The following is a 23,633-nucleotide window of genomic DNA, read 5'->3' as shown; positions in this document are numbered from 1 at the left end:
ACCCATTTTCTTTGTTTGACTGGACAGAAGAGAGGAAGAGAGAAGGATATTAGAGACGGGGGGTAAGGGTACAAAAGAAAGGGGATAAAAGAGAAAGAAGGGGGGGCTAAGGAAATTAGAGGTTGATTACAGAAGGATGTGGGGGGGTAGAATCATAAAGTTTCTGGAAGTTTATCATAATTTCTGTCGGATGAAGATGTCAGAAGGGGCGGGGCCTGTCAACACACACATCAAATGTTACAAGCATACCTGATGGCTCCAAAAGTACAAATACCCCAAAAACACATACAATCATGTACACAATACAACTACAGGTCACAGGCACATGTGCATACAAACACACACATTTGTGCAAAGGTGAGGTGACACCTGTGCTTATAGGTCAATGTTTATCTGAACTTTTTCATTTCCACGGTCTCATAGTGTTTAAGAGACCTACTTTTGTCTGTGTTCTCCTTACAGGTGTATTTAGTCCTGTTTTTTCTGCTGGCACAGAGCCATTAGCTGTCTGTCTCCTTTCATTTTAATCTGCTTTTCTCGGGCAGCATTTTGGTCTTCCTGTAGTCTTCAGACATTTTTGTTTTGTTCTTTTAGTAAAAAACTGATAAAAACAGGCCCCTTAGTAAAAACAAAATCGAAAAATTCTTGCCTCATTGGCAGATTCTCTTTAAATGAACAAATAAAATGAAAATGGTCTAACCAAGAGTTCTCATTTTGAGAAATACATTCCAGTCATTAAGTCATGTTTTCTGAAACTGTGATATTTTTTATTGCTTTTACATTAAAATACTTTCTTGAGAAGATTACCTGAAGAAGAAAAAGTCTTTACTTTTCAAGATTTGATTTTTGCTGTGTAGTTTTTTTTTTTAGGATAGAGGTAGTTAAAGTTAGTCCTCTATTTCACTTTACCTGAAGTATCCTTTAGTATTAATAATCTGTCACGAAGGGGGTAGAAGGAGTACCCAGGTGCAGAGAGGAGGAGACAGGAGGTTCCAGGGAACAAGATCTTTAATAAACCATAACTCAAAACACTGAAACAAAAACCACTGCTTCAGCAGGCAAGCCAAACTAGAAAACTCAAAACAGGGGAAGAGCATAAAATGGAGCAGCACAGGAGGAAGAGAAAGACAGGACTTAAATCCATACAGACAATTGAGACAGAGGTGACAATAAGGGCAGATGGAGACCAAAGGAAAACTCGATACAACGATACAACACAGGAACCTTTCAAAATAAAACTGGGCATGAACTCAAAACATGACAGACACAAAAAAGAACCAGAACACAAAGAAACTAAAACCATAACATAATCATAAACCACATCATCTCTCAACTAAATGTGAAATGCTCAGATGTTCAAATTTAGCAGGTTTTACAAAAACATGACTAAAAATGACTACAGGAATCATACATTACAATTTTAAAAGACTAATACTTGTAAAGTCAGGGATTACTTTTGAACAATAGCAAGTATCACTTGATTCAAAGGCTCTACTGTTAAATTTGGTTTGATTTTTCAGACTTCTGACACCCCCTCCAACAAGGGTGGGGCTTTAATATCACCAAACATAGAATAGGGGGTGGGGTTGGGGGCTGTTAGGAGCAGCAGTGAAACCAGGCGGCTCCTCTGTCTGTGCAGCAGAACCCCACCACTTTATGGACGAGCCCTGACACCCACAGGAAGCGTAAACAGAGGTCCAGTGTCAAAGTCCAGCCTGCCAATTCTCACCTCCATTAAAGCCACCCCCCACCCCAGGTACCTGGGAAGAGGCCCCCATTAGGAGTCAGAGAGGCATAATGGAGCTCAGTCTTCATTAATTACCGTCATTTTATGAAGGATTTAACGTTAATCCCAACAATCTCAGAGGCAGAAGCTGCCGATGTTTAGATGAAACTTTACTGACATGTATGAAAAAAAAAGTTTAAAAACTAGACCTGAACCTCCTTTTTGTTTGAAAGAAGTCTGTGTTTGTTTGGCACAAAAACATGTTTTCACCCCAGAGAAGTGAAGGAGACTAGAAAAGAAAAAGCTTTGGTGAGACTTTGTCACGAGGAGTGCAGGCATCAGAAAATCCAAAGACGATGTTCATGAAAACAACAAAAACATGAAAAAACAAAAGGGAAAATCTGAACTTACCCTCTTCAGGTCTGACATCCACAGGTGTGGACATCACATTTTGGGTTCTATTACCACAGTAGTTAGTAGTTAGTTCTAACCCTCAGCTCTGTGTGCGTAGAGGATTTGGCTCAAAGATTAGCTCATATCTAAAGAGGTTGAATGGGAAAAACAATCAAAGAACACTTAAGGTCTCTATGGAAGGTTATTTCCCAGAAGGCATCTGGAAAACACAAACTGGATTTGCTGACAGCACAGGGAGGGCGGATGAAGCTGATCTGCAGAATCTCAAAAAGTTTCTGAACAGATAGAATGAATCCAGACGTCCTGCTGTCAATGGTTGATGGAGTTTTGTTGAGTCCACGCATTCCCATCCATTGACTGACTATGACAACTGGGCCTAGTGAGTGTGACATCACTGATGGGAAATGACTTACTTCTGGCTCCAATCAAATGACGTCAAATCAGGCGCCAATTTTGTGCTTTCTGTGTTTTTAACATGATCTTGTAGCATTTTGCTTTTAGCATTGCTGTGACTCAACTTCAGGATAACACCACCTGGATGAATGAGAAACTTTACCAACATCTAAATGTTGTGAAAAAAAATCTTTTTTTTAACCCCAGTCTTCCCAGTTACCTCCTCCCTTGTCTCTCGCCCATTCTCTTCCCCAGTCTTCCTAAACATCTTCTTCACTCTCTTTTTCATCCATCTAATCCAAAACTTTTAAGGGATTATAATAAACCTTGTTTCCACTGAGCCGTATGGTCCGGTCAGGTTTAGAATGGAGCAGGCAACCCAAGTGAGCGTTTCCACTGGAAGTTGGACGAATGCAGGGTGAGGCTTACAACAGGAACAATGAAGGTCATCCAGCAGCTCTTTTTTACCCTGCTTGGCTTTTAGTACGTTGTACATATAAAACATTTAATGTTGCTTAAGAGAAGATTGCGGACGGCAAACAGCCGCTTTCTTTGGGTTTTCTTTTGTCGTAATGACCTTCAGCCAATCAACAGGCTTCAACAGTAGCTCTGCGCTAACTGGTCTGTTCCATTTCTCTATAAACCTGCAACCAACCGGGGCCCAAAAATGGTGCAATTTGGTCTGACTTATTGGGTCCATTTTATAATGGAAACACCTAAACTACCGGTCTGGTCTGGTCTGGACTGGACTGGTCTGGACAGCACGGTATCGTACTACTCAATAGCAACGAGGCAATAAAGCTTCAGATCTTCACTTTGTGTGTCTGAACATGACACAACTCCTGCTGGAACACAGAAATATGTCCAATACAAGATTACGGTTGCTGTTAAGATTATCTCACCAACTCAGTGATTACAGATTTAGGCTAACTACCAACAGGTTGACCAAAGTCTCCTGGTGCTGGAGTCTTTCAACTGTTTCTTCTCCTCATTATCTGCCAGCATTGCTGCAGTAATGTGGGAACCTGTTAAAAGTGCCAGACATCTGAATACACACTCGCTCTGTTTAACAGGACCAGATAATCTAAGGCGTGAAGGTTAATCCCTCATTAGGATGCAGTGATTTGGCTGATTATTTCTGTCAACGATGGTTAAGTGGTGGTCGTAACCCAGAGGAGAGCAGCTCATGCAGAAGCTCCTTAAAGCAGCGTTGATGCTAATGATATAGCTTGACACACATGTAAATCTCAAACATGCAATCTGCATCATGACATTCTCAGAAGGAGGTTTCGGAGCTGAAATGCGAGCTACATCATTTTCAATATGTGGGCCATCACTGGATACAGCTGCTGGGTGGACCGGTCCAGTTCTCAGTCCCAAGTCTGGACAAATGCAAATCATTATAGCAGGAACTGCATCTAACAAATCAAATCAAAGCCTTTTTAATGTGTGGCAAGGCAAAGCAGACTGATGTGGTCTTCTTTTGGTCCTTGTGAGGAGCTGCAGGGTTCTGAAGAAGCTGCATTTTCCTGATCCAAATTTTAGGTCTGTTACAGTAGTCAAGTCGACTAAACATGAATCCATGAACTAGTTTCTCCAGATCCTGCTCAGACATGAGATCTTCAATCCACAAAACATTCTTGATGATGGTGGGCTGATTTTGTGACTGGCTTCATGCATTTATCTGAATGAAGGTCTGTGACCATCGTTACTCCCAGGTATCTTGTTACGGTTTCTGTTTCTTTGCCCTTGTGGTTTGTTTCCTTTTTGTTCTGTGATGTTTTCAGTTCACTTCCTGTTTTATTTTGTAGGGTTTCCTGTTTCGTTTTTGTTGTGATTTTTACTTTGGTTCCCCATCCTGCCTGATTGTGTTCACCTGTGTCTCCTTTGTCTGTGTTATTTAAGTCTTGTCATTCCCTTCCTCCTGTGCTGGTCCATAGTTTGTAACTGTGCTGTTCCTCGGTTTTGAGCATTTGTCTTTCGAGTATTCTAGCCTGCTGAAGCAGTGGCTTTGGTTTTTTTGTAGTTTTTGTTATTAAACCTCCATTCCCTGCATCCTCCTGCCTCCTCTCCTCTCTGCGCCTGGGTACTTCCCTTCTCCCCTGTTACAATCTGGCCTTGGTAGTGGTTTTTGGATGAACAGTTTAAAGGTCTTTAGCAACCTCCAACCATTACTCTTTAGCCCCTAAGACAATACATTTCATTTTGTATTGGTTTAGCTGAAGTTGTAGCACAGTCAGCCATTAAAGACCCCCTCTGATGATCTTTTGATCTACTGTAAAAGCGTTCCCAGTACTGCTTTTTAGCCGAAATCAAAAAACCTGTCATTTTCTAGGACATAGTTTCTGCAGAGCAGCAGGAGTTCCTAAGAAAGTGTTTGCACAGAAGTAAACCCCTGTTTATTTCCCATCATCCTGTTTTCACATTTCTTCTGCTAGCTTATAGCCCCTCACAACCCCAAGCTAACATTAGCGGTGCAACAAAAAGCACGTACAGGGCATCAATGGTGTCAATGTAATATATGTCTGAGTGTCATCTGCGTAGTTGTGGTAACTAATGTCCTGTTTGCATTAATCAGTGAAACATTTTGCATTCTAAGGGGCGGGCACTAGACTGTATGCTTACTGGGGAAAGGAGCTGATTGGTTGGTCATTCCAAACTAAAAAGCAACTTTAAATGGTTTTGTCTTGAGTTTCTCTTAACATGTTCAGACTTGCCTTCACATTCTTTTCTGAATACATGTCAGAAGAACCAAGTACTTCAGTTCCCCAAAGAGCCACATGTGTCAGGAGAGAGCAGTTCTCCTTTGACTTCCATGCTCCGGGTTTTCCCTAACCAGAAACCCTGGATGACCACCCAAGTCCGCAAACTCCTCAAAGCCCGTGACGCTGCCTTCCGGTCAGGCGACGGAGCTCTGTACAGAGCTGCCCGTGCTGACCTGAGGAAGGGGGTCAAAAAGGCTAAGCTGGACCACAGGAGGATCATTGAGGCCCATCTGTCCAGCAACAACACACGTGAGGTGTGGAAGGGCATACATGACATCACCAACTACAGGGGATGTCAAGTAACTGCAGACCATCTGAGTGCAGTGCTGGCAGAGGAGCTGAATAACCACTTTGCACGCTTTGAAGCTCCAAACCAACAGAACTCTGCCCCCCCACCCCCACCCTCAATCCCATCCTGCTCCACTCCTCTTTCTTCTCCTTCTCCAGTCATGCCACTAACTGTGACTGAGGATGACGTCAGGAAGGCGCTCCTAGCAGTGAACCCCAGAAAGGCAGCTGGCCCAGATGGGGTTCCTGGCAAAGTGCTTAGAGCATGTGCTCCTCAGCTCGCACCCATCTTCACAGAAATCTTCAACCTCTCCCTGGCCCAGGCAGTGATACCTTCCTGCCTAAAATCTGCAACCATTATCCCAGTACCGAAGAAATCTCCCATCTCCAGCCTTAACGATTACCGTCCAGTGGCACTCACTCCAGTAATCATGAAGTGCTTCTAGAGACTGGTCCTCCAGCACATCAACGATCACCTCCCCCCAGACCTTGACCCCACCAGTTTGCATACCGCACAAACCGGTCTACAGAAGATGCCATCGCCTAAGCCCTGCATGCTGCGCTGAGCCACCTGGAGGATCAGCAGAGCTATGTCCGGATGCTCTTTGTGGACTACAGCTCTGCCTTTAATACAATCATCCCGGACATTCTGATCAGGAAACTGGACACTATTGGCCTGCCCCCCCTCACATGTGCCTGGATAAAGGACTTCCTCACTGACCGTCCCCAGGCAGTGAGGCTGGGCCCCCACCTCTCCCCCACACGCACGCTGAGCACTGGCTCCCCACAGGGCTGTGTGCTGAGCCCCCTCCTGTACTGCCTCTACACCTACGACTGCAGTCCGCAGCACGACAGCAACCTCATCGTGACGTTTGCTGATGACACCACAGTCGTCGGACACATCTCAAAGGGAGACGAGGCAGCCTACAGGGAGGAGGTCCTGAAACTGGCAGCTTGGTGCTCAGACAACAACCTCTGAACACCAAGAAAACCAAAGAGATCATCGTGGACTTCAGGAGGCACAGCACCGACCCAGCTCCCCTCTACATCAATGGATAGCATGTGGAGAGGGTCCACACCTTCCGGTTTCTGGGTGTTGTATTGTCCAACAACATCTCCTGGACAGAAAACATCACAGACGTCATCAAAAAGGCTCAGCAGAGACTCCACTTTCTGCGGGTCCTCAGGAAGCACAATCTGGACCCCAGCCTGCTGACAACCTTCTACCGTACGTCCATAGAAAGCCTTCTGATGTACTGCATTACAGTGTGGTACGGCAGCTGCACCATGGCGGACAGGGAGAGACTGCAGAGGGTAGTCAAAGCAGCTCAGAGGATCATCGGCTCCCCTCTTCCCTCCCTGTCGGACATCTATTCTTCCCGTTGTCTAGGCAGAGCTGGGAAGATCATAAAAGACAGTTCCCACCCTGGCTCTGGACTGTTTGACCTGTTGCCCTCAGGAAGGCGCTACAGGTGCATCAGATCAAGGACAAACCGCCTTAAAAACAGTTTTTTCCCAAAAGCCATAACCATCCTGAACTCCCACATGCACGGTCACTGACAGCTCCACCCCCCATGTCTCTCTCTCTCACTATGCGCATCCCATCATGTCAAACCATCTCAATATGTGCAATACCATCTCATCATGTGCAATACATTATGTGCAATATATCTCTGCATTCATGGGCACAGCAGGATTTTTTGTGTTTGTTATAACTACCTCTCTGCAGAAATTTCTATTGTAGATTTGTTCTTTTGTAGATTGTACTTCGTATATTGTGCTCTTCATTTTCTGAAATTATTTTATTTTATTATTATATTATTGTGCGAGTTTACTTCTCTCTTGCATGTTTGCACTGAATGGTGAGCGGCTTTAATTTCACTGCATGTGTGTGTGATGCGAATTGTACATGTGTACAGTGACAATAAAGGCATTCTATTCTATTCTATTCTATTCTATTCTATTCTATTCTATTCTAAAAGGTTCACACCATCAATGAACACATCTACACTAAACCTTTCTATGTTTATTTTTTATTTTCTATTACTGACAATTGGGACTTTTATGTGATGGGCAGGTGTGTAGACTCAACAAAGCCCCTATCAACCCTCAACCTAACATTACCGGTGCAACAAAATGGTGAGCAATATCTGAGCTATCCAGCAGTACTGTCTAGATCCAGATTCCAGATGAACATGGAACTGTTTGTCTGCAAGTGGATACATCAGAATGGAGCGGACCAGGAATCTCATAGCCCAGTTTATTTTCTACATCACAAAAGACCATTTTCACCTTGATAAACCTCCCAGGTGGGAAACTTGTCTTCTTCTCTAAGGACAAAAAAAATGCATTTCTTCGTCTGCTCCTGCTTCACAATGATTTAAATAGAGAAATACTCAGAAATACAACTTTAAGCTTAATTGTTCTTATTCTATCATTAGAAAAATGCAACAAAAACTCAAAAAAATGTAATTTACATCAAAGTGGGTCTTTGGTGTAAATATAATTTCAAAATGAAAGAAATCCAGCATAAACAATGTTGGAAAATATCATTTGAATTGAGGCATATAGGTTTATTTTGTTAGTGTATAACAGCAGACTTACGACTTTTAAGTCATAAATTTACGAGAAAAAAAGTCATAACTGTTAAACTACGAGATCTTAAGTCGTAAATATATGAGAAAAAAAGTGATAGATTCACGAGGAAAAAACACCAAAGTTTTGCGTTTATGGGAGCTTAGCTAGAAGATGAAAGATGTGGAGCCTTTTGTGAAGCTTTATTTCCAGATGGGTTTAAAAAACAGAGATTCTGAACCTTTTGGTGACTCAAAATCAGATTATTGTCAGTGGAGCTGTCTTTCAGGGTTCGGTGTCAGTAAAGCGGAGTTTCATCTGTAAAATAAGGAGCTCAGAGACACGTTTGGGTGTAGAGGACCACTGCAGCCTTTATTCTCCTTTTCATTCACATAACCTGAAGTTCATTTGTCTCATTACGTCATCAACCTGTCATGCGTAGAACACCAATGTGTAAACACACACGCCCCCTCCTCCAGATGAAACGTCCCGTTTCAACTTAAAACAACAAAAATCAATGAAAATAGTCTGTTATATTAGCATTTGAACATTGACAATCCCAAAAAGTGCTCCTCCTCAGGCGGAAGCGTCACACAATCGTAGAGATTTTGTCTTTAATGGAGGAAGAAAGGATTGAAGTGAACAGCTGCAGGGATACCGACGTCTTCATCATCGGCTGCAGAGATCCTGCAAACCACCCATCAATAAATAAAACATTAATAAATTGTAAATCAAACAAATGAGCTTCCAGACATTTGGAACGTTATCAATAAACATTCAGCTCACCTGTTCTACTGAGTTTAGTCGGTCTGCTCTGCTGCTGCGCGGCGTTCACCTGCTGCTCTCTATGCTCACTTCCACTTTAATTTCGTAAATTTACGACTTTAAATCTCGTAATTTTACTTTTTTTTTTTTTTGGTGGCCCTAAAACTCCGTCATAGTGGCCAAGACACACGATGACAGAAAACTGATCAGTCCATTATTTCAGTCTAATGTGTGGAAACAACAGTGGCCTGTACTTTAGAAAAAAAATGTGAATGGATTTACCATTCATTCTTGTTTACTTGTTTGTTTGTTTGTTTGTTTGTTTGTTTGTTTGTACACATATTTAGTTTACACTTGATTATCTTGTAAGAAATCCAAGGAATGTGGAAAACTTTACCTGCACTGTTCAGTTCCGGGTATTTCTCTGAGTCACAGTGGATTCATTTTTGGCCAAAGATGTTTGGAGCCATTTTAGGACAGTGAATTGTACCGTTCAACTTGAATCAATATCAACTATGAATTGGATCAGCGACCACATGAATCCAATAACTGTTAGAATGAATCGTTACACCCCTATGGGATTGATGCTGCTTCTGCTGAGTTTCAAGCTTTGTGCTGACAGCCTCACCTGAAGCCATTTTTGTCATGATCTGTGTTGAGTTTTGTTTTTCATGCTCTTCGTTTCTCTTCTCTTTCTCCTGATTCCATTCTCCAACTTTCTGTTACGGTTTCTGTTTCTTTACCCTTGTGGTTTGTTTCCTTTTTGTTCTGGCATGTTTTGAGTTAACTTCCTGTTTTATTTTGTAGTGTTTCCTGGTTTGTTGTAGTTTTGAGTTTTACTTTGGTCCCCATCCTTCCTGAGTGTTTCACCTGTGTCTCGTTTGTCTGTATGTATTTAAGTCTTGTCATTCCCTTCCTCCTGTGCTGCTCCATAGTTTGTAATTGTATTCTTCCCCGGTTTCGAGCTTAGTGCATTTTTAGAGTGTTTTGAGTTTCTAGCCTGCCGTATGCAGTGGTTTTGGTTTTGTCTTTAGTTTTGTTATTAAAACCCTGTTCTCCTGCAACCTCCTGCCTCCTCTCCTCTCTGCGCCTGGGTACTTCCCTTCTCCCCCGTAACACTTTCTCAATCTCTCATGCCAAAGTACTGAAGACAGTTCCTGACACTCTCTGGTTTGTTGTTCCTTTCCTTACAGTCCAGCAGTTTGTAGTCTCTCATAGTTTCTTGTAGCTTTTGCCCTGGCTATCTGTGACCCCCTTTTCTGTCTCCAGGTGTTTCTGTCTCCAAGGACTGTATTTGCCTCTGGATCTCAGTCTTCTGATTTGTTTGCCTTTGTGATTTACGTTGCCAATCATCCTCCTATCTCTGCTGGATATGATGAGGAGGCTCCCTCTTCTTGCTCCTTTTCCTTTTCAATTTTGGTAAAAAAAAAAAAAAGATGAATTAGTTGTATTTTTGAAAAGTATGCCAATCCAGTAAAAATGTAATTTGCATTTGATGCTGAATTTCTGGTTCAGACTGAAGGGTTGGCCCCCACATAGTTTCACCTCATCAAATCTGACCCTCTTTGCAAAACGTTTGGACTCCCCTGTCCTTCTCAGGACACTGCATTAACTGACATAGAGCAGCACTCCCCCATGACTATGAAAAGGATGCCCTCTGGACTGATGGGCCTGTGTTTCTAGTCTGGCTGGAATACACAGAAGGCGCAGGCAGAAAGTTTAAAAAGGTTTTCTGTTAAATGTGTTTCAACAATCTGAGAATGTTGGAGCTTTAAAGGTTTCTCGGGGGTGGGAGAAAGAGACCACCAGAAGCAGAAGACCTTTACGTTTTGAGCTTATTATCAGACAAACTGTCTTTAACCTCCTGTCCTGCCGCGCGCGCCTGTAAAGGAGCAGCCACGGAGAGGGCCTCCGTTCACAGAGCTTCCTCAGGACGCGTCTGTGTTTGCCCTCCTCATCAAGCGTTCAAGTGTCGGCTGAGGAGAACAAATACAGAACGGGGGGGGGGGGGCTTCCCTCCGTGTTCAGGTTGAGTTTAACAGTCAGTTTCGCGGGGGCAGGGGGGGGGGGGGTCGCGCACTGCCCCCTCTAAACCATGGAAATGAGCCTGCGGAGTTTGCAGAGCTGGCAGTAATCCGAGTTGAAAGAGACAGTGCCAGAAAGCGGATAACTTCCGTTGTTCACTCCAAAACAGCAGACTTTCCTTTGACTCCCGTTTGAAGTCGGCGCGCGGAGGTTTAGAATTGTTTTGGGTTGTTTTTACAGTCACGTGGTTTGTCCCGGAGCCCACAAAGCGCATCAGGGTTCATGTAGCGCGCTGAGATTAGCGGAGTTTGGCATAAGGGGCGCTTTTCTCTGCAACAGCGTGGCGGGTTTAAATTGAGATCTGCACTGGGCAGACTCTCCGCCGAGGACAGAGAGTCAGGATTTCAAGGCTCCAAGATGATTTAAGAACATCAAGGCTTTGATGATTACATTTGGACCTAAGACCCATGCAAGACTCTCCTCAGTAAATCTGCTTGTGTGACCCCCCCCCCCCCCCCCCCTCTTTAAAAGCCTTGTCATTCAAAGGATAGGATGTTTGACAATCCCTGCTTGTTCAATTAATTGGAAACGTTGTCGGGATGTTGGTCTCTCTCATCTGCTACTTAGAAAGACAAAGGCTCAGTGGGGGGGTCTTCACACCTCACTGCGTGGCGGCGCTATAAAGCAAGACCTTTCTGCGCAGAGTTGTATTCATCCTCCAGCTTTACGTGGATCCACAGGACAGCAAAGGCAGGATGCACGCGCAGAACGGAGCATTGGGAGTTTGCGGACACCCCGCGCGTAATTACGCACGGGGGCCGGTTTTCCAGCCGGGTCACGGGGATCAAAGTACTCCGACGGCAAAGCGGCCCAGCGGAAAGTCTTTCACCATCGAGGCCTTGCTGTCCAAACCGGAGGAGACCGTGAACGCGTGGAGGAATCCGACACAGCGCGGAGTGAACCTCCAGCCGGCCGCAGCTTTTCCGCTTGGACACGCCGGGTTTCCGATGATTCCAGCACCTTACGTATGGCACTCCACCTTCCACACGCAGGCCGGATATCCCGTCTCTTGCTGCCCCCCTCTCACGTACCAGCCATCGTGCCGTGGAGCATTTTACGCACAAGGTACAAGCTTTTTCTAAGTATTGAAATGTTAGTGCTGCTGTTGTGGCGATGAGTTTAAACATGTTCCCTCCTCCTCCCTGCAGCTGCTATGTCCAAAGTCAATGCGGGCCTGCAATCATTCAAAGCCAAAAGTGGGAAGTCCAAACGAATGCGCACGAGCTTCACCAGCGAGCAGCTCTCCCGCCTGGAGAAGGAGTTTGCCCGTCAGCAGTACATGGTCGGTTCAGAACGGTTCCTCCTCGCCTCAGCGCTGAATCTCACAGAGGCTCAGGTGACGCATCAGCAGGACGACGATGCCCCAGCGTGCTTTGCATCTCCTCTAATGGCAGTCTTTTTCTCCTCTCTTAGGTCAAAGTTTGGTTCCAGAATCGACGCATCAAGTGGCGCAAACAGAGCCTCGAACAGCAGCAGGCCAAACTGGCCAAGCTGGGTCTGGCTGCTCCACTGAAGAGTCCCGGGTCAGAAGGCCACGAGGGCGACGATGACCAGGACTTCTCCGAGTCAGATGTGGAAATCAACGTGATGGAGGATTCTTCAGAGCTCTGAGCTCCACTTTACAAAGGGACTTCTCTGTAAAAACATATTCTATAGATTTATAGTTTTATATTTATGCTTACCTCTAATGAGTTCACTTCATGTAAAGGTTTCCATTTGAGTGACCTGCAGAAATATATTTTATTATGATTCTCTGGGAGTATTTCTTTCTTCTCTAAAGGTAGACATGATTCTTTCACTTGGAGCTCGGGCGGTGGGGGGATCGATGCAGCCTTGGCTCAGCTGACCTTTGCTCTCTGTGGGGATGAGACGGAGATGTTTCCTCTGAGATGGACTCAGGTTCCTTCTGAGTTCAGATGACTTAATGAATAAGCAACTCGGGGATTAGCAGGGATATTTGTAACCCGGGGAGGTGGGGGATTCGCACAGCTCTGCCTGTTTAATCTGTTTAAATGGTCACTGCTTCCCATGCAGCCCCCACGACCAGCAGGCCTTTCTCTGCTGGCAGGTAGACACCACAGGTAAAAAGCCAAGAGGGGAGGGGTGAGTGGGCGGGGCTGTGAAATCATGCTTTTGGTTTTATCACACAACAAAAAAGTTCAAGACAATGTGTAGAACAACACTTTGTTTATGGGGGTCCAACGTTTGTCTACAAAATCCAAATGATCGTTTACTCAGATCCAAACCTCTGCTATATTAACATCCAAATCTTTGTCTACATGGATTCAAACCATTGTTTTTTACACGTGGATAAGCCTCGTTTATTACGCTGTATGGGTTCAAACCCTAGTTTATAGCGACCAAACTTACCATTTTTTTTGAAAACTTCTTACACCGATCCAAAATTTGGTTCATGCGGGTCCAGAACTTTCTTTATTTGGGTTAAGACATTTGTCCAAACTTTAGTTTACATAATCCAAACCATTGGTTAATCGAGTCTGAAACTTCATTTACACGGGTCAAAACCTTTGTTTACGTGGCTCCAAAACTTTGTTCATAAACCCAAAGTCTATGTTTACGTGATCCAAATGATCAACCAGGTCCGAGGATTTGCTTATTTTTACATCCAAACCTTTGTTTAGGGACTGAACTATCATTTCTATGGGTCCATTCATTGATCAAATGGGTCCAAAACTTTTTATATGGCTTAAAAACTTTATTTATATGAGTCCAAACATTTGTTCAAACAGGTATAAGCTCTGGTTTTTTAGGGAGGAAACCTTTGTTTATGTGGGGCCAAACTATTTTTAAACAGATACAAACCTTTGTTGTGTCTTTGATTACAGCGATTTAAAGCTTTCACTATAGGTAAGAACATTTCTGTTCACAAGGTCAAACTTCTGTTTCCATGGATCCAAAGTGTGGGATCTGTGTCTCCTGAGCTGATGCTGTGGTTGGTCACATGGTCCAACAGCTGTCCATCAGAACAAATCTGAAAATGTGTCTGCGGTCCAACTGTGGCACCGACTGTGACCCGAGAGGCACCGCGTTTCTTCCCATTGAAGTTTAATAAACACTGACTGAGCGGACCCCCCCTGCCGGCGCTCCTGATACCCCCGCTCAGCCTGATTACAGCTAAAGCTCAGCTGAGGAAGCAGACAGATCTTTGTGTTATAATCAACCTGAACTCGACCCCCCCACACACACGCCCATCTCCTCGGCAGAGTAATCCCATTGAGGGACAGAGGGAAGCAGCCAGAGGCCTGGGAAAACCGCGCAGCCATGGGTGGGGGGACCGGTGTCTCAATTAGCACAGAGAGCTTCACAGCTGGAGAAATGCTCTGCAGAACCTGGAGAAGGAGGATCTGACACGTTTGTGTGCTTCTAAAGTCCCATCCTCTCTGCCGGACCTTTAGCAACACTTCAGAGCAAACGTTTGGAGGTTTTCATGGAACAGTTTCAGGGGTAGGAAGAGTTCTGGAGTGCCTCTGAGGTCAGAAGCAGAAGGTGTGAAAGTTCTCATGGAGAAACGGCCTCAGCTGCTTTGCATTTTATGTACAGAAGCTGTGAGCTCCATCGAAGCCTCATTATGTTTCATTAAAGTGTTTGAGGCTGGAGCTTCTCTTTGTCTGCAGAACAATGACTTCAGAAACAGGCGCCGGCGTGTGTGGGAGGGGCTCCTGGTGTTCAGAGAACCTGCTTCTCCTTTAGGAAACACCGCATGCTCTAAAGACTTCTGGGCTGTCAGTAAACTCTCCAACTCAAGAACAAACCACATCTTGATCTTCCTCTTACCTCCTCCATGAGGGCAGGCATGTGCCAAAGTGCAGAGCGCCGGCAGTAAAAATCCCCATCTGACGCACAGGTGAGACAAATGCAGCGGCGTGTGACTCTCCGTCCTGTTCCAGCGTGTGATATTTTTCAGCTTCTTTAGTGGAAGACGTTAGTTAAACACACAAACCTAATGCAAACCAAAGTGACTGATTAGCTCCTTAATGAACGGGGGAAGGGAGCTTCTGCTGCCATGCAACCACATGCAGGATGGGATGGATAGGTAGTTTGGGGTATTTGTGTGTGTGTTTAGATGTGTGTGTGTGTGTGTGTGTGTGTGTGTGAGAGGGGGGGGGGGTGAATGCAATTATTTAAGCACAATTTCTGAAAAATTGCCTAATTGTGTCCAGTGGAAGAAAACCAGGACATAGAGACCTTTGACCTTAATTTTACTTTCACATCTGTCACACACGCACGCATGCACGCACACACACACACACACACACACACACACACACACACACACACACACACACATTAAAAAAACACACCGTAGCATAAAAACACATTCAAATATGCTGTTTTTAAAAATTACTTTCATCATCCATCCCTCCCTCCCTCCCTCCCTCCATTCCTCCCTCCATTCATCCCTCCCTTCCTCCATCACTCCCTCTGTCCCTCCCTCCATCAATCCCTCCATCCCGCCCTCCTTCCATCCCTCCCTCCCTTCCTCCTTCCATCCCTCCCTCCCTTCCTCCATCCATCCATCCCTCCATTCATCCTTCCCCTTCCTCCATCACTCCCTCCATCCATTCCTCCCTCCGTCCCTCCCTCCATCCCTGCATCCCTCCCTCCCTCCCTCCATCCATCCCTCCCTTCATCCCTCCATCAATCCCTCCATCCCTCCCCCCTTCCTCCATCCCTCCCTCCTTCCATCCCTCCCTTCCTCCATCCCTCCATCCATCCCTTCATCCCTCCATTCAATCATCCATCCATCCATCTGAATCCCTTTCGGGGTTCCAGGGTTGCTGGAGCCTATCCCGCCACCGTTGAGCGAATGCGGGGTTGACCACGTCATCACGCGGCCGCACCGCCACTGAAGCTCTCAGTCACACCTCCTCATCTCAACACGCACCGTCTCTTACCAGCAGGTGGCGCTGCGGCTCCATTATTCTCCCTTCATGTCTGAGTCTGGAGAGAAAAAACTCTTTTTCTGAACTTAAATGCGTTTCCAGACAAGCGGGTTCAGTTTTTTCCACACACGTGTGACATTAATGTATTCTATGACAAATGTGGATGAAATGTTATAAAAGATTCAAGTGAAAGTGATTCGTGTGTGGGAGGTTTTAAATATCTGCACACAGCCTTCTGCTCGCGCACGCAGCGTGGGAACTTTCAGGACTTTTTTTTATATCCCGGTGCATTTGTTTTATTTAAGGGCCCATATAAAAAAGGTTTTTTTTTATTTACACACATTTCCAATAAAATTAAGATGATCCATTTTGTGGAGGTCTGAAAAAATGTTTGGTGTTTTTGAGGCCTCCAGCGAGCGATGCTGCTTCTGTTTGGATGTCAACAACTTTTTCTTGTTTATCTATTTTGACAAATGAATATAATATTAATCAAGAAATTCTGTTTTTGGTTTTTAAATTGACGGTCTTATTGGTCAGCTTCTGGACTAAAAAAGCTCGCTGCTCACAGAGACAAACACGCTAAATCCGCGCAGAGGGGGAGTTTGGCAGAGGAGCTGCGTGTTCTCCCGACGCGCTTCTTAGAGTTAAAAAATGAAGGAAATAACTATTCAAAATAATTTATCTTTGTGGAAAAGAAATTGAAATAATTTCTTTAAAGCCTTAATAATGTTTTTTTTATTTACGCACACGCGCGTCATCTTGGAGGGCGCGGATGGAGCACCTAGTTTTATTCATGTTGGACCTTGTTTGTTTACATTTTATCCATAAAAATGATTTCTTTTGTATTTATTAATTTCCGTAAAGATGTGTGTGTTCGGCGGGACTTCTAAATTTCCCATTAAGCCTGAACCATCAGATCATCATCCATTAACCTGCAGGTTACGGTCACGGTCGGCGCGCGTGCAGGCCCGCGGGGCTTTTTCGGTGAGCCTTTTCCGCAGAACCGCCGGACCGTTTTCCTTGGAGCCCAGCTCTTAAGCCGCTGGAATGATTTACCTGTTCAGGTGTTTCTGCTGAGTCCGTTGCTCTTAAACCTCTTTCACAGAAGTCCCGCGCGGGAAATTACAGATGTTTACCGGTGGCCCCCCCTCCCTCCTCCTCGTTTCGGCCTAAACGCCAAATCAACAACTTGTTTCTGCTCATAATTTCCGGCAGTAATGATTCTCTAATAGCAACTCCGGGCCTGCGCGGAACAATCATTTACCTGCTTCACCTCTTAGAGGTCACGCGCCGTGAACACCAGGAAGGGGGGGGGGGGGGGGGGTTGAACAGGTCGTCAGTTTGGTTTGTGCTTTTAAAGACATTTGTCCGCCATAAAAACTTAATATTTAAAGTAATAATTCAGAAAAAATCAAACTCATTAACTTAAAGCTTTTTGGTTGGGGGGTGGGGGTGGGGTGGACTTCAACTTCTTTTCTCTGAACAAACCTACTTTTGAATCTGAATCGGACTCACGCTTGATTTCTCGGCGCGCCTTTCACAGCCTGCGGCCCTGCGCAGCTTCCATCCAATCAGCGGGCTGCGTTTCCTGCGCAGCGTCAAACCCACCGGGGGGGGTCTAAGGACTTAGTGTGGGTGCGCTTCCAGAGTCTCTCCAGGAGCGCGCGGACTGCTGAGTTTTAGATCTCTGGACAAGAGCGTGCATGCATCGCTGCCCCCCCACCCTCACCAACTCACCCCTCCCGCAGACCCCCCCCCCAACTCCTGTGATAATGAAGCGGCTCTGAGCGGCTGAGCTCTTCTGCTGCCTCTGACTCCCGGAGAAGATGTTTTCCTCTGCGGGGAAGCGCTGCTTCACCATCGAGTCTCTGGTCGCTAAAGAGAGTCCTCTGACCGCCGAGGAGCCCCTCCGGCCCGCGGCCCTGACCTACCCCGGGCCGGCCCCGGACGGCCTCATCAACACCTACCACCAGGCTCCGCCGGCGCGCGCGCTCTACCAGAGCCCGGATCTGGTGTTCCCGGAGGCGATCAACCACCCGTCCCTGACGGTGGCCCCGCACCAGCTCGGAGGCCCCCATATGCAGCATCCGCACTTTTTTGGGACCCAGCACCGAGACCCGCTCAACTTCTACCCCTGGGTCCTGCGGAACCGCTTATTTGGACACAGGTTTCAAGGTAGGCAAAGAGGAAGCGCGATGGTTCCGCGCGGTCTGCGCGCGTGAACTCAGTTTAAGCTTTTGTAGTTCTCTTGGAAGACTTTATTATTATTATTATTTTTATTATTATTTTTATTATTATTATTATGTGTTTTTATCCATTTTTATTAATTCAATTCAATTCTATTTTATTTGTAAAGCCCAAATTCACAACAACAGTCGTCTCGATGGGCTTCATATCGGTAATTGAAAAAGTAAAACATAAAATCAAAAGGATCATGAATACAAAGAATTCAATAGGAAAATACTAAATTGAACTAACAAACCGACTAAACTAAACTGGCATCCCTGCATGTAGACCCCCCTATTAAAACAAACTAAGTTACTAAGTTATCGTCACATTTGTAAAATAATTTTTGTGATTTACCACAAAATCCATTTCTAAATTTAAAATACAAAATGTGATTATTTTATCCTGTTGTTTTAACAAACACATTTTTAAAAACAGAACAAACAAGCTGGAAACCCGATATACGTTTTATAAATATATTATTAGGTATTCAAATATTATTCACTATTTTTGGAATAAAGTTCCAGCAGGAAAAATTAAGTTTTTTTTATTTGCACGTAATTTAAAACTATTGTTCTTTTAAATAATTAAAGTAAGGAATTTTCCCCTTCGTGGGATCAATTCAGTTTTATTATATACTATTATTAATACTATTGAATTCTACAAAACTAAACACACAGAATGTTTTTAATAAATAAAAGCAAAAGTAATGTTGTTTTATTTACAGATATTTAATCCTTGTGAAAGATGTTAATTTGTTTTAGAAAATGACAAGTTCTTATATGAATTATTTTGGCCAAACCTTTTTTATTTGTTCTGTTACTTTCATGACTTTATTTTATTCACTTTAATTCTAATTTATTGGGTTTTATTTGATGTTTTTTTTCATTCTTGTTTGGTTTTTTATCATATTGCATTTTATTCTATCACACCAAACGTAATTTTATTTCGTTTTCATATTATTTTATTTGAATTCTTGCGATTTATTTAGTACTGTTGTTTTGTTTGATCAGCGCCCAGAAAAGTCCGACTTTAACATTAAATTATGATCAACAACCGGAAATGCAATTTAAAAAAATATTCAACTTTTTTTTTAATTTAAGCAATAATTGTGTATGACTTTACATAAAATTAAAATCCTTAATTTCGCCAACTTTGCGCAGAAGCGACCGTGCGCACTGCGCTCGTGCGCACAAAGAATGACAGGAATTCTCCTCTCCGGTCCTCATTGAAATCATGTCTGACAGGGAGTGAGCTGTCCCAGGATGGCCTGCTGCTGCACGGACCCTTTGCCAGGAAACCCAAGCGGATCCGGACGGCCTTCTCGCCGTCACAGCTGCTGCGTTTGGAGCGAGCCTTCGAGAAGAATCACTACGTGGTCGGAGCCGAGAGGAAGCAGCTGGCGGGAAGCCTGAGTTTGTCCGAGACGCAGGCGAGTTCCACCTTTTGACCGCTTTCTGAAGGAAAATAATTATTCTAAAGATGATTTTTCCGCGTGTTTTTAAGCACGTGAAGCGTGTCAGTGGGCGTGTTGCGCACCTCTGCGGCCCGTGAGAGTAGAAAGAGGCTGAAGAACAAACCAGCTGAGAGAGAGTCGCTCTGAATTATCAGCTTTTGGCCCAAATCTGTCTGATAGACCATGACCCCGGAGCAGGGCCAGATATAGGCATGGTACGGGGGACCAAGCCCCCCCCAAAAGAGCTGCAACTGCCCCCCCCCAAACGTGATAGCCCACAAAAATACTAAATCACTAAATGAATAAAAATTACCCCCCCCCCCCCACACACACACACACAAACATATATTAATAAATAAAGGACCAGCGATCTGCTTGCCTGTCTCTAGCACTGTAAATGAATGTGTGTCAGGAGGAGCATTTCAAATAAAATTATAAACACACACAGCACACACACACTACCTGACAAAATTCAGGCCTGCCAAGTAGCAATCTTTTAAACAAATGTTTGTGTGCGTTACCACGGAAACTCCAGAGGTTAAATCAGAGATGGCTGGTCAGCCTAAGAAAGCCGCTTGAAAGGAGGTGAAGGGAGGAGATGCTTCCAGAGACTTACAGTCTTCCTCATCTGAGCGAATCCCCTCTTCCTCTTCCAGTTTCTGCTGTTGTTCTTGGAGATACATTGATCTTCTTCATCTTTCTCTAATCTACAGGTGAAGGTGTGGTTCCAGAACAGGAGGACCAAGTACAAGCGACAGAAGCTGGAAGAGGAGGGCCCAGAGAACCAACAGAGGAAGAAGGGAAGCCACCACATCAACAGATGGCGAATCGCCACCAAGCAGGCTGGCTCTGAAGAGATCGACGTGACCTCAGAGGACTGAAGCTCGCTGACCCCTGAGGACTTACTATTTATTCTGTAAAGTTATTATAGATCGGTTAGACGAAGACTCACGGCGTGTGAGGACGTCTTCATCATCTGCTGAGTCCCACCGAAGACAAGCTCCTGTCCTGCCACGATGAGACCTGGACCTTTGGTCTCACAGCCACAGGTACAGAAACATAGAAGACCTCTTCTGAAGGAGGAACACGGACCTCCTCTGTGGGAGGAGCACTGACATCTTTTGTAGGAGGAACATGGACCTTCGCTGATAGAAGAACATGGACCTCCTCTGAAAGAGGAGCATGGACGTCCTCTGAAGGAGGAGCACAGACGCATGGACCTCCTTACATGGAGGAACATGGACCTCCTACAAAGGAGGTGTATGGACTTTCCTCGAAAGGAGGAACATGCCGCTCCGTCATACTGTTGCTTTGATGAATTGTTTACTGTAATGAAGGTAGTTTTTTTTTTTCAAACTCCCATCCTGTAAGGTTTCTCCACAGTGAAGAGGAGGCGTGGCCTCACAGCCGCTCTGTTGAGCGGGCAAAGGCTCCTTCCAGCCTTTTGTTGCATCTCGCGTTGAACGTCCTTCAGGGAGGAGGGGGGGACCTGAGAGCAGCCGTGCATGACTCGGGGGGACAGACGAGAAGCTGCAGGCGCTGGGGTGTGGAGGGCAAGTCGAGTCACATTTGGGTGGGGGCGTTTGTGGGGAGGTGGAGCGGCCGCTGCAGAAATAAAAGCCAGATGATTTCAAACTGTGTTATTGTGGCCTTCCTGTAGGTTTTTCCACTCGGATGAAACTGAAGCTGCAGATTGGTGTGAAACGCGCAGCTCCAGTGTTTGATTGGATTCAACACAAAGTGAAACACATGAAGCACAGGTGGAGGGGGGGGGGGGGCATACAATGTGAGTTTCCAAAAATGCTCAACAATCTGCGATAAATCCAGCAGCGGCAGAAGAACGACCAGAAGAGGCGGAGCAGCTGAAGGGCGTGGAGGCAGAGGACATGAGGGAGTCAAATCCAGCAGTTCCTGCTTTTTACAAAGGTGCACAATGGATCAGACATGCGGGGGGGCAGAGAGGTCACCTCCAGACTTGTTTTGAGTTCTTGGGATATCCTATACTCCCTGCAGGTGCAGAGAGGACATCAGGAGTCAGTCTGAGCAGCACCTCAAATGGGTTTTGTACCCCACAGTCACAGCTCTTTAGAAAAAGAGAAGGTGGGCTACACCCTGGACAGGTCAACAGTCTGCAGCAGCTTATAAACATGTCAAAATAACAAAAATAAAATGTCTGAAGTAATATTACAGATTTGTGATCATTACAATTTTTCTGAGAAATTAATTCATTAAACAAAAGTGGTCATGAAGTACAGAATCCTCTCTGATGATGCATTTTCACTTTAAAACAGGAGAATACATTTACCTTTAAATTGTATTTTCATTAAATTACAGCAGACAAGTGGGAGGTAATATTTAAAGGTTGATTGGACCAAACTTTTGTTTCTGTTCCCATCCTAGGAGACAAACCCCCTTCATCCCTTCTTTCTTTTTTTGAAGACCCACGCCAATAAAAATGTGTGTTTTTGGTGTTTTTAACGACATTTTTCTGATGATGGAGATTATATATAAAGAAAATTAAGATCAAAATTGTATTTGTGAGTATTTATTCAAACTGTTGTGAATTAGGAGCAGACGAAAATCTGTTGGAACAAGATCGGATTTGTGGTGTCTGCATAATCGTGATTAGAAGACCACTGGGAACAGTTCAAAAATGGATCAAAAGACGACCACAGAGGGTCCTCAAACTGTTTCCTAACAAAACTAATCCACAGTGCTTGAATATTTCTGCAAAACTGGGTGTAATCCTGAGATAATCTGATGACTGAAACATGAAAACACATCATCTTTGTGTTTTCCTTGTTCTGCACCTTCAGGACAAAACGTAACCCAAGAGGCTGAATCAGAATTCTTCCCCTACCCCTCCAGTTGTAAGGGCACTTGGAGGGGTAGAGTTGTCCGAAATAGATTAATCAAGGGCTAACCCTCGCCATTAGGGATTCTGAGGCCTCCTCCGCGAGGGCATGAAGCTCTTTTCTTCACCTGGGTGTGCTCTGAAGCACAGAAGTTTACATTTAAATATAAGTAAAGACTTTTTGTTTTAAATTGATCTTCTTGAAGTTATAAAACTGATATTTTTATATATCTCCGAGTGCTAGCAGCTAACTTGGCCGACCCATGGCTATTGATGACATCATCGAGTGGGAGTATCGTCTGGATTCAAAGACAATATTTTTCCATAACTCTCTGTTTGGAGGACTAAATGTAGGAGTAGGGAGAAGCCATAATTCAGATTCAGCCCAGGATGCTTTGGAGCAGCGGTTTGGACCGGTTTGATGCCAGACAATATTTTCACTGACTGGCCTGTACACAACTGAAGTTGCCGTCTGATTATTTTAGAATCCAATTTTTTTAATTTAAAGGAAAAGTTAAGGAAATTTCAGGTTACATCTTAAAATGGGTCATGTTTCAGATTTTATATAGTAAGACCGTTTAAAACTGTGTTTGGATGTGTGACAGAAAGTAAAGATTCAGCAGAATAAAAGCTGATGATTAGTAAAATCTCAATAAAGTGACATCTAAGGTTTTCAAAAAGAAGAACTCCTCTGAACCTAAACCTTCTCTGTGTTAAGCAGCAAATACATACTGGATCAAAATTAAAGAAAAATTGCAATCCACATCTAACATTTATTTTAGTTTTTTCTCAAGCCAAACAAATCTACACAGCCGTCTGTCTGTTAGGCTGCTATTAACAAGCTTTCAGAAACAACTCTCACCGGTTAGAGACCGGTGTTTTTACTATCAGAATTCAGTTGTCTTACTGCTGTGCTTTTTCCACGGAACCTCCACTACAGCGTGTACCAATGTGGAGGGTGGGAGGAAGTGCTGCAGGTTGTTGGGTTGTCCAGGCCAATGGAGGGTCGCACAGAGGAGCGGCTGCATCTTAAAGGAAGCACAGGTGTGTCCTGCAGTTCCCCTGAGGCTCGTGCGGCCACCTTTACGGGACGTCATGAAAATAGACTGTAGTGTGGTGCGAATGGAAGTTTTTGTAAGGATAGTGTAAGTAATACAATGGCGTACAAGTGACGATGTTGTAC

At 44.5% G+C, this 23,633-nt stretch overlaps 2 protein-coding genes across 2 annotated transcripts; both read left to right on the top strand.

The window, feature by feature from the left end:
* The first annotated feature begins 11,528 nt into the window (after positions 1-11,528).
* Positions 11,529-12,763, top strand: LOC100301597 (homeobox protein not2). The gene is made up of 3 exons (XM_004082793.4): positions 11,529-12,075; positions 12,159-12,346; positions 12,424-12,763. Exons 1-3 carry the CDS (start codon positions 11,706-11,708, stop codon positions 12,619-12,621), a joined length of 756 nt encoding a protein of 251 aa, XP_004082841.1. The 5' UTR covers positions 11,529-11,705; the 3' UTR covers positions 12,622-12,763.
* A 4,846-nt stretch (positions 12,764-17,609) lies between these two features.
* Positions 17,610-22,081, top strand: LOC101168414 (homeobox protein EMX1). Its single transcript, XM_023952006.1, has 3 exons — positions 17,610-18,089; positions 19,388-19,572; positions 20,310-22,081. Exons 1-3 carry the CDS (start codon positions 17,741-17,743, stop codon positions 20,475-20,477), a joined length of 702 nt encoding a protein of 233 aa, XP_023807774.1. The 5' UTR covers positions 17,610-17,740; the 3' UTR covers positions 20,478-22,081.
* Positions 22,082-23,633: the final 1,552 nt, after the last annotated feature.

Source organism: Oryzias latipes, chromosome 22, assembly GCF_002234675.1.
Source record: "Oryzias latipes chromosome 22, ASM223467v1".
NCBI lineage: Eukaryota > Metazoa > Chordata > Actinopteri > Beloniformes > Adrianichthyidae > Oryzias > Oryzias latipes.
The sequence above is the reverse complement of the archived record's forward strand: the minus strand, read 5'-3'. Positions and strand labels throughout refer to the sequence as shown.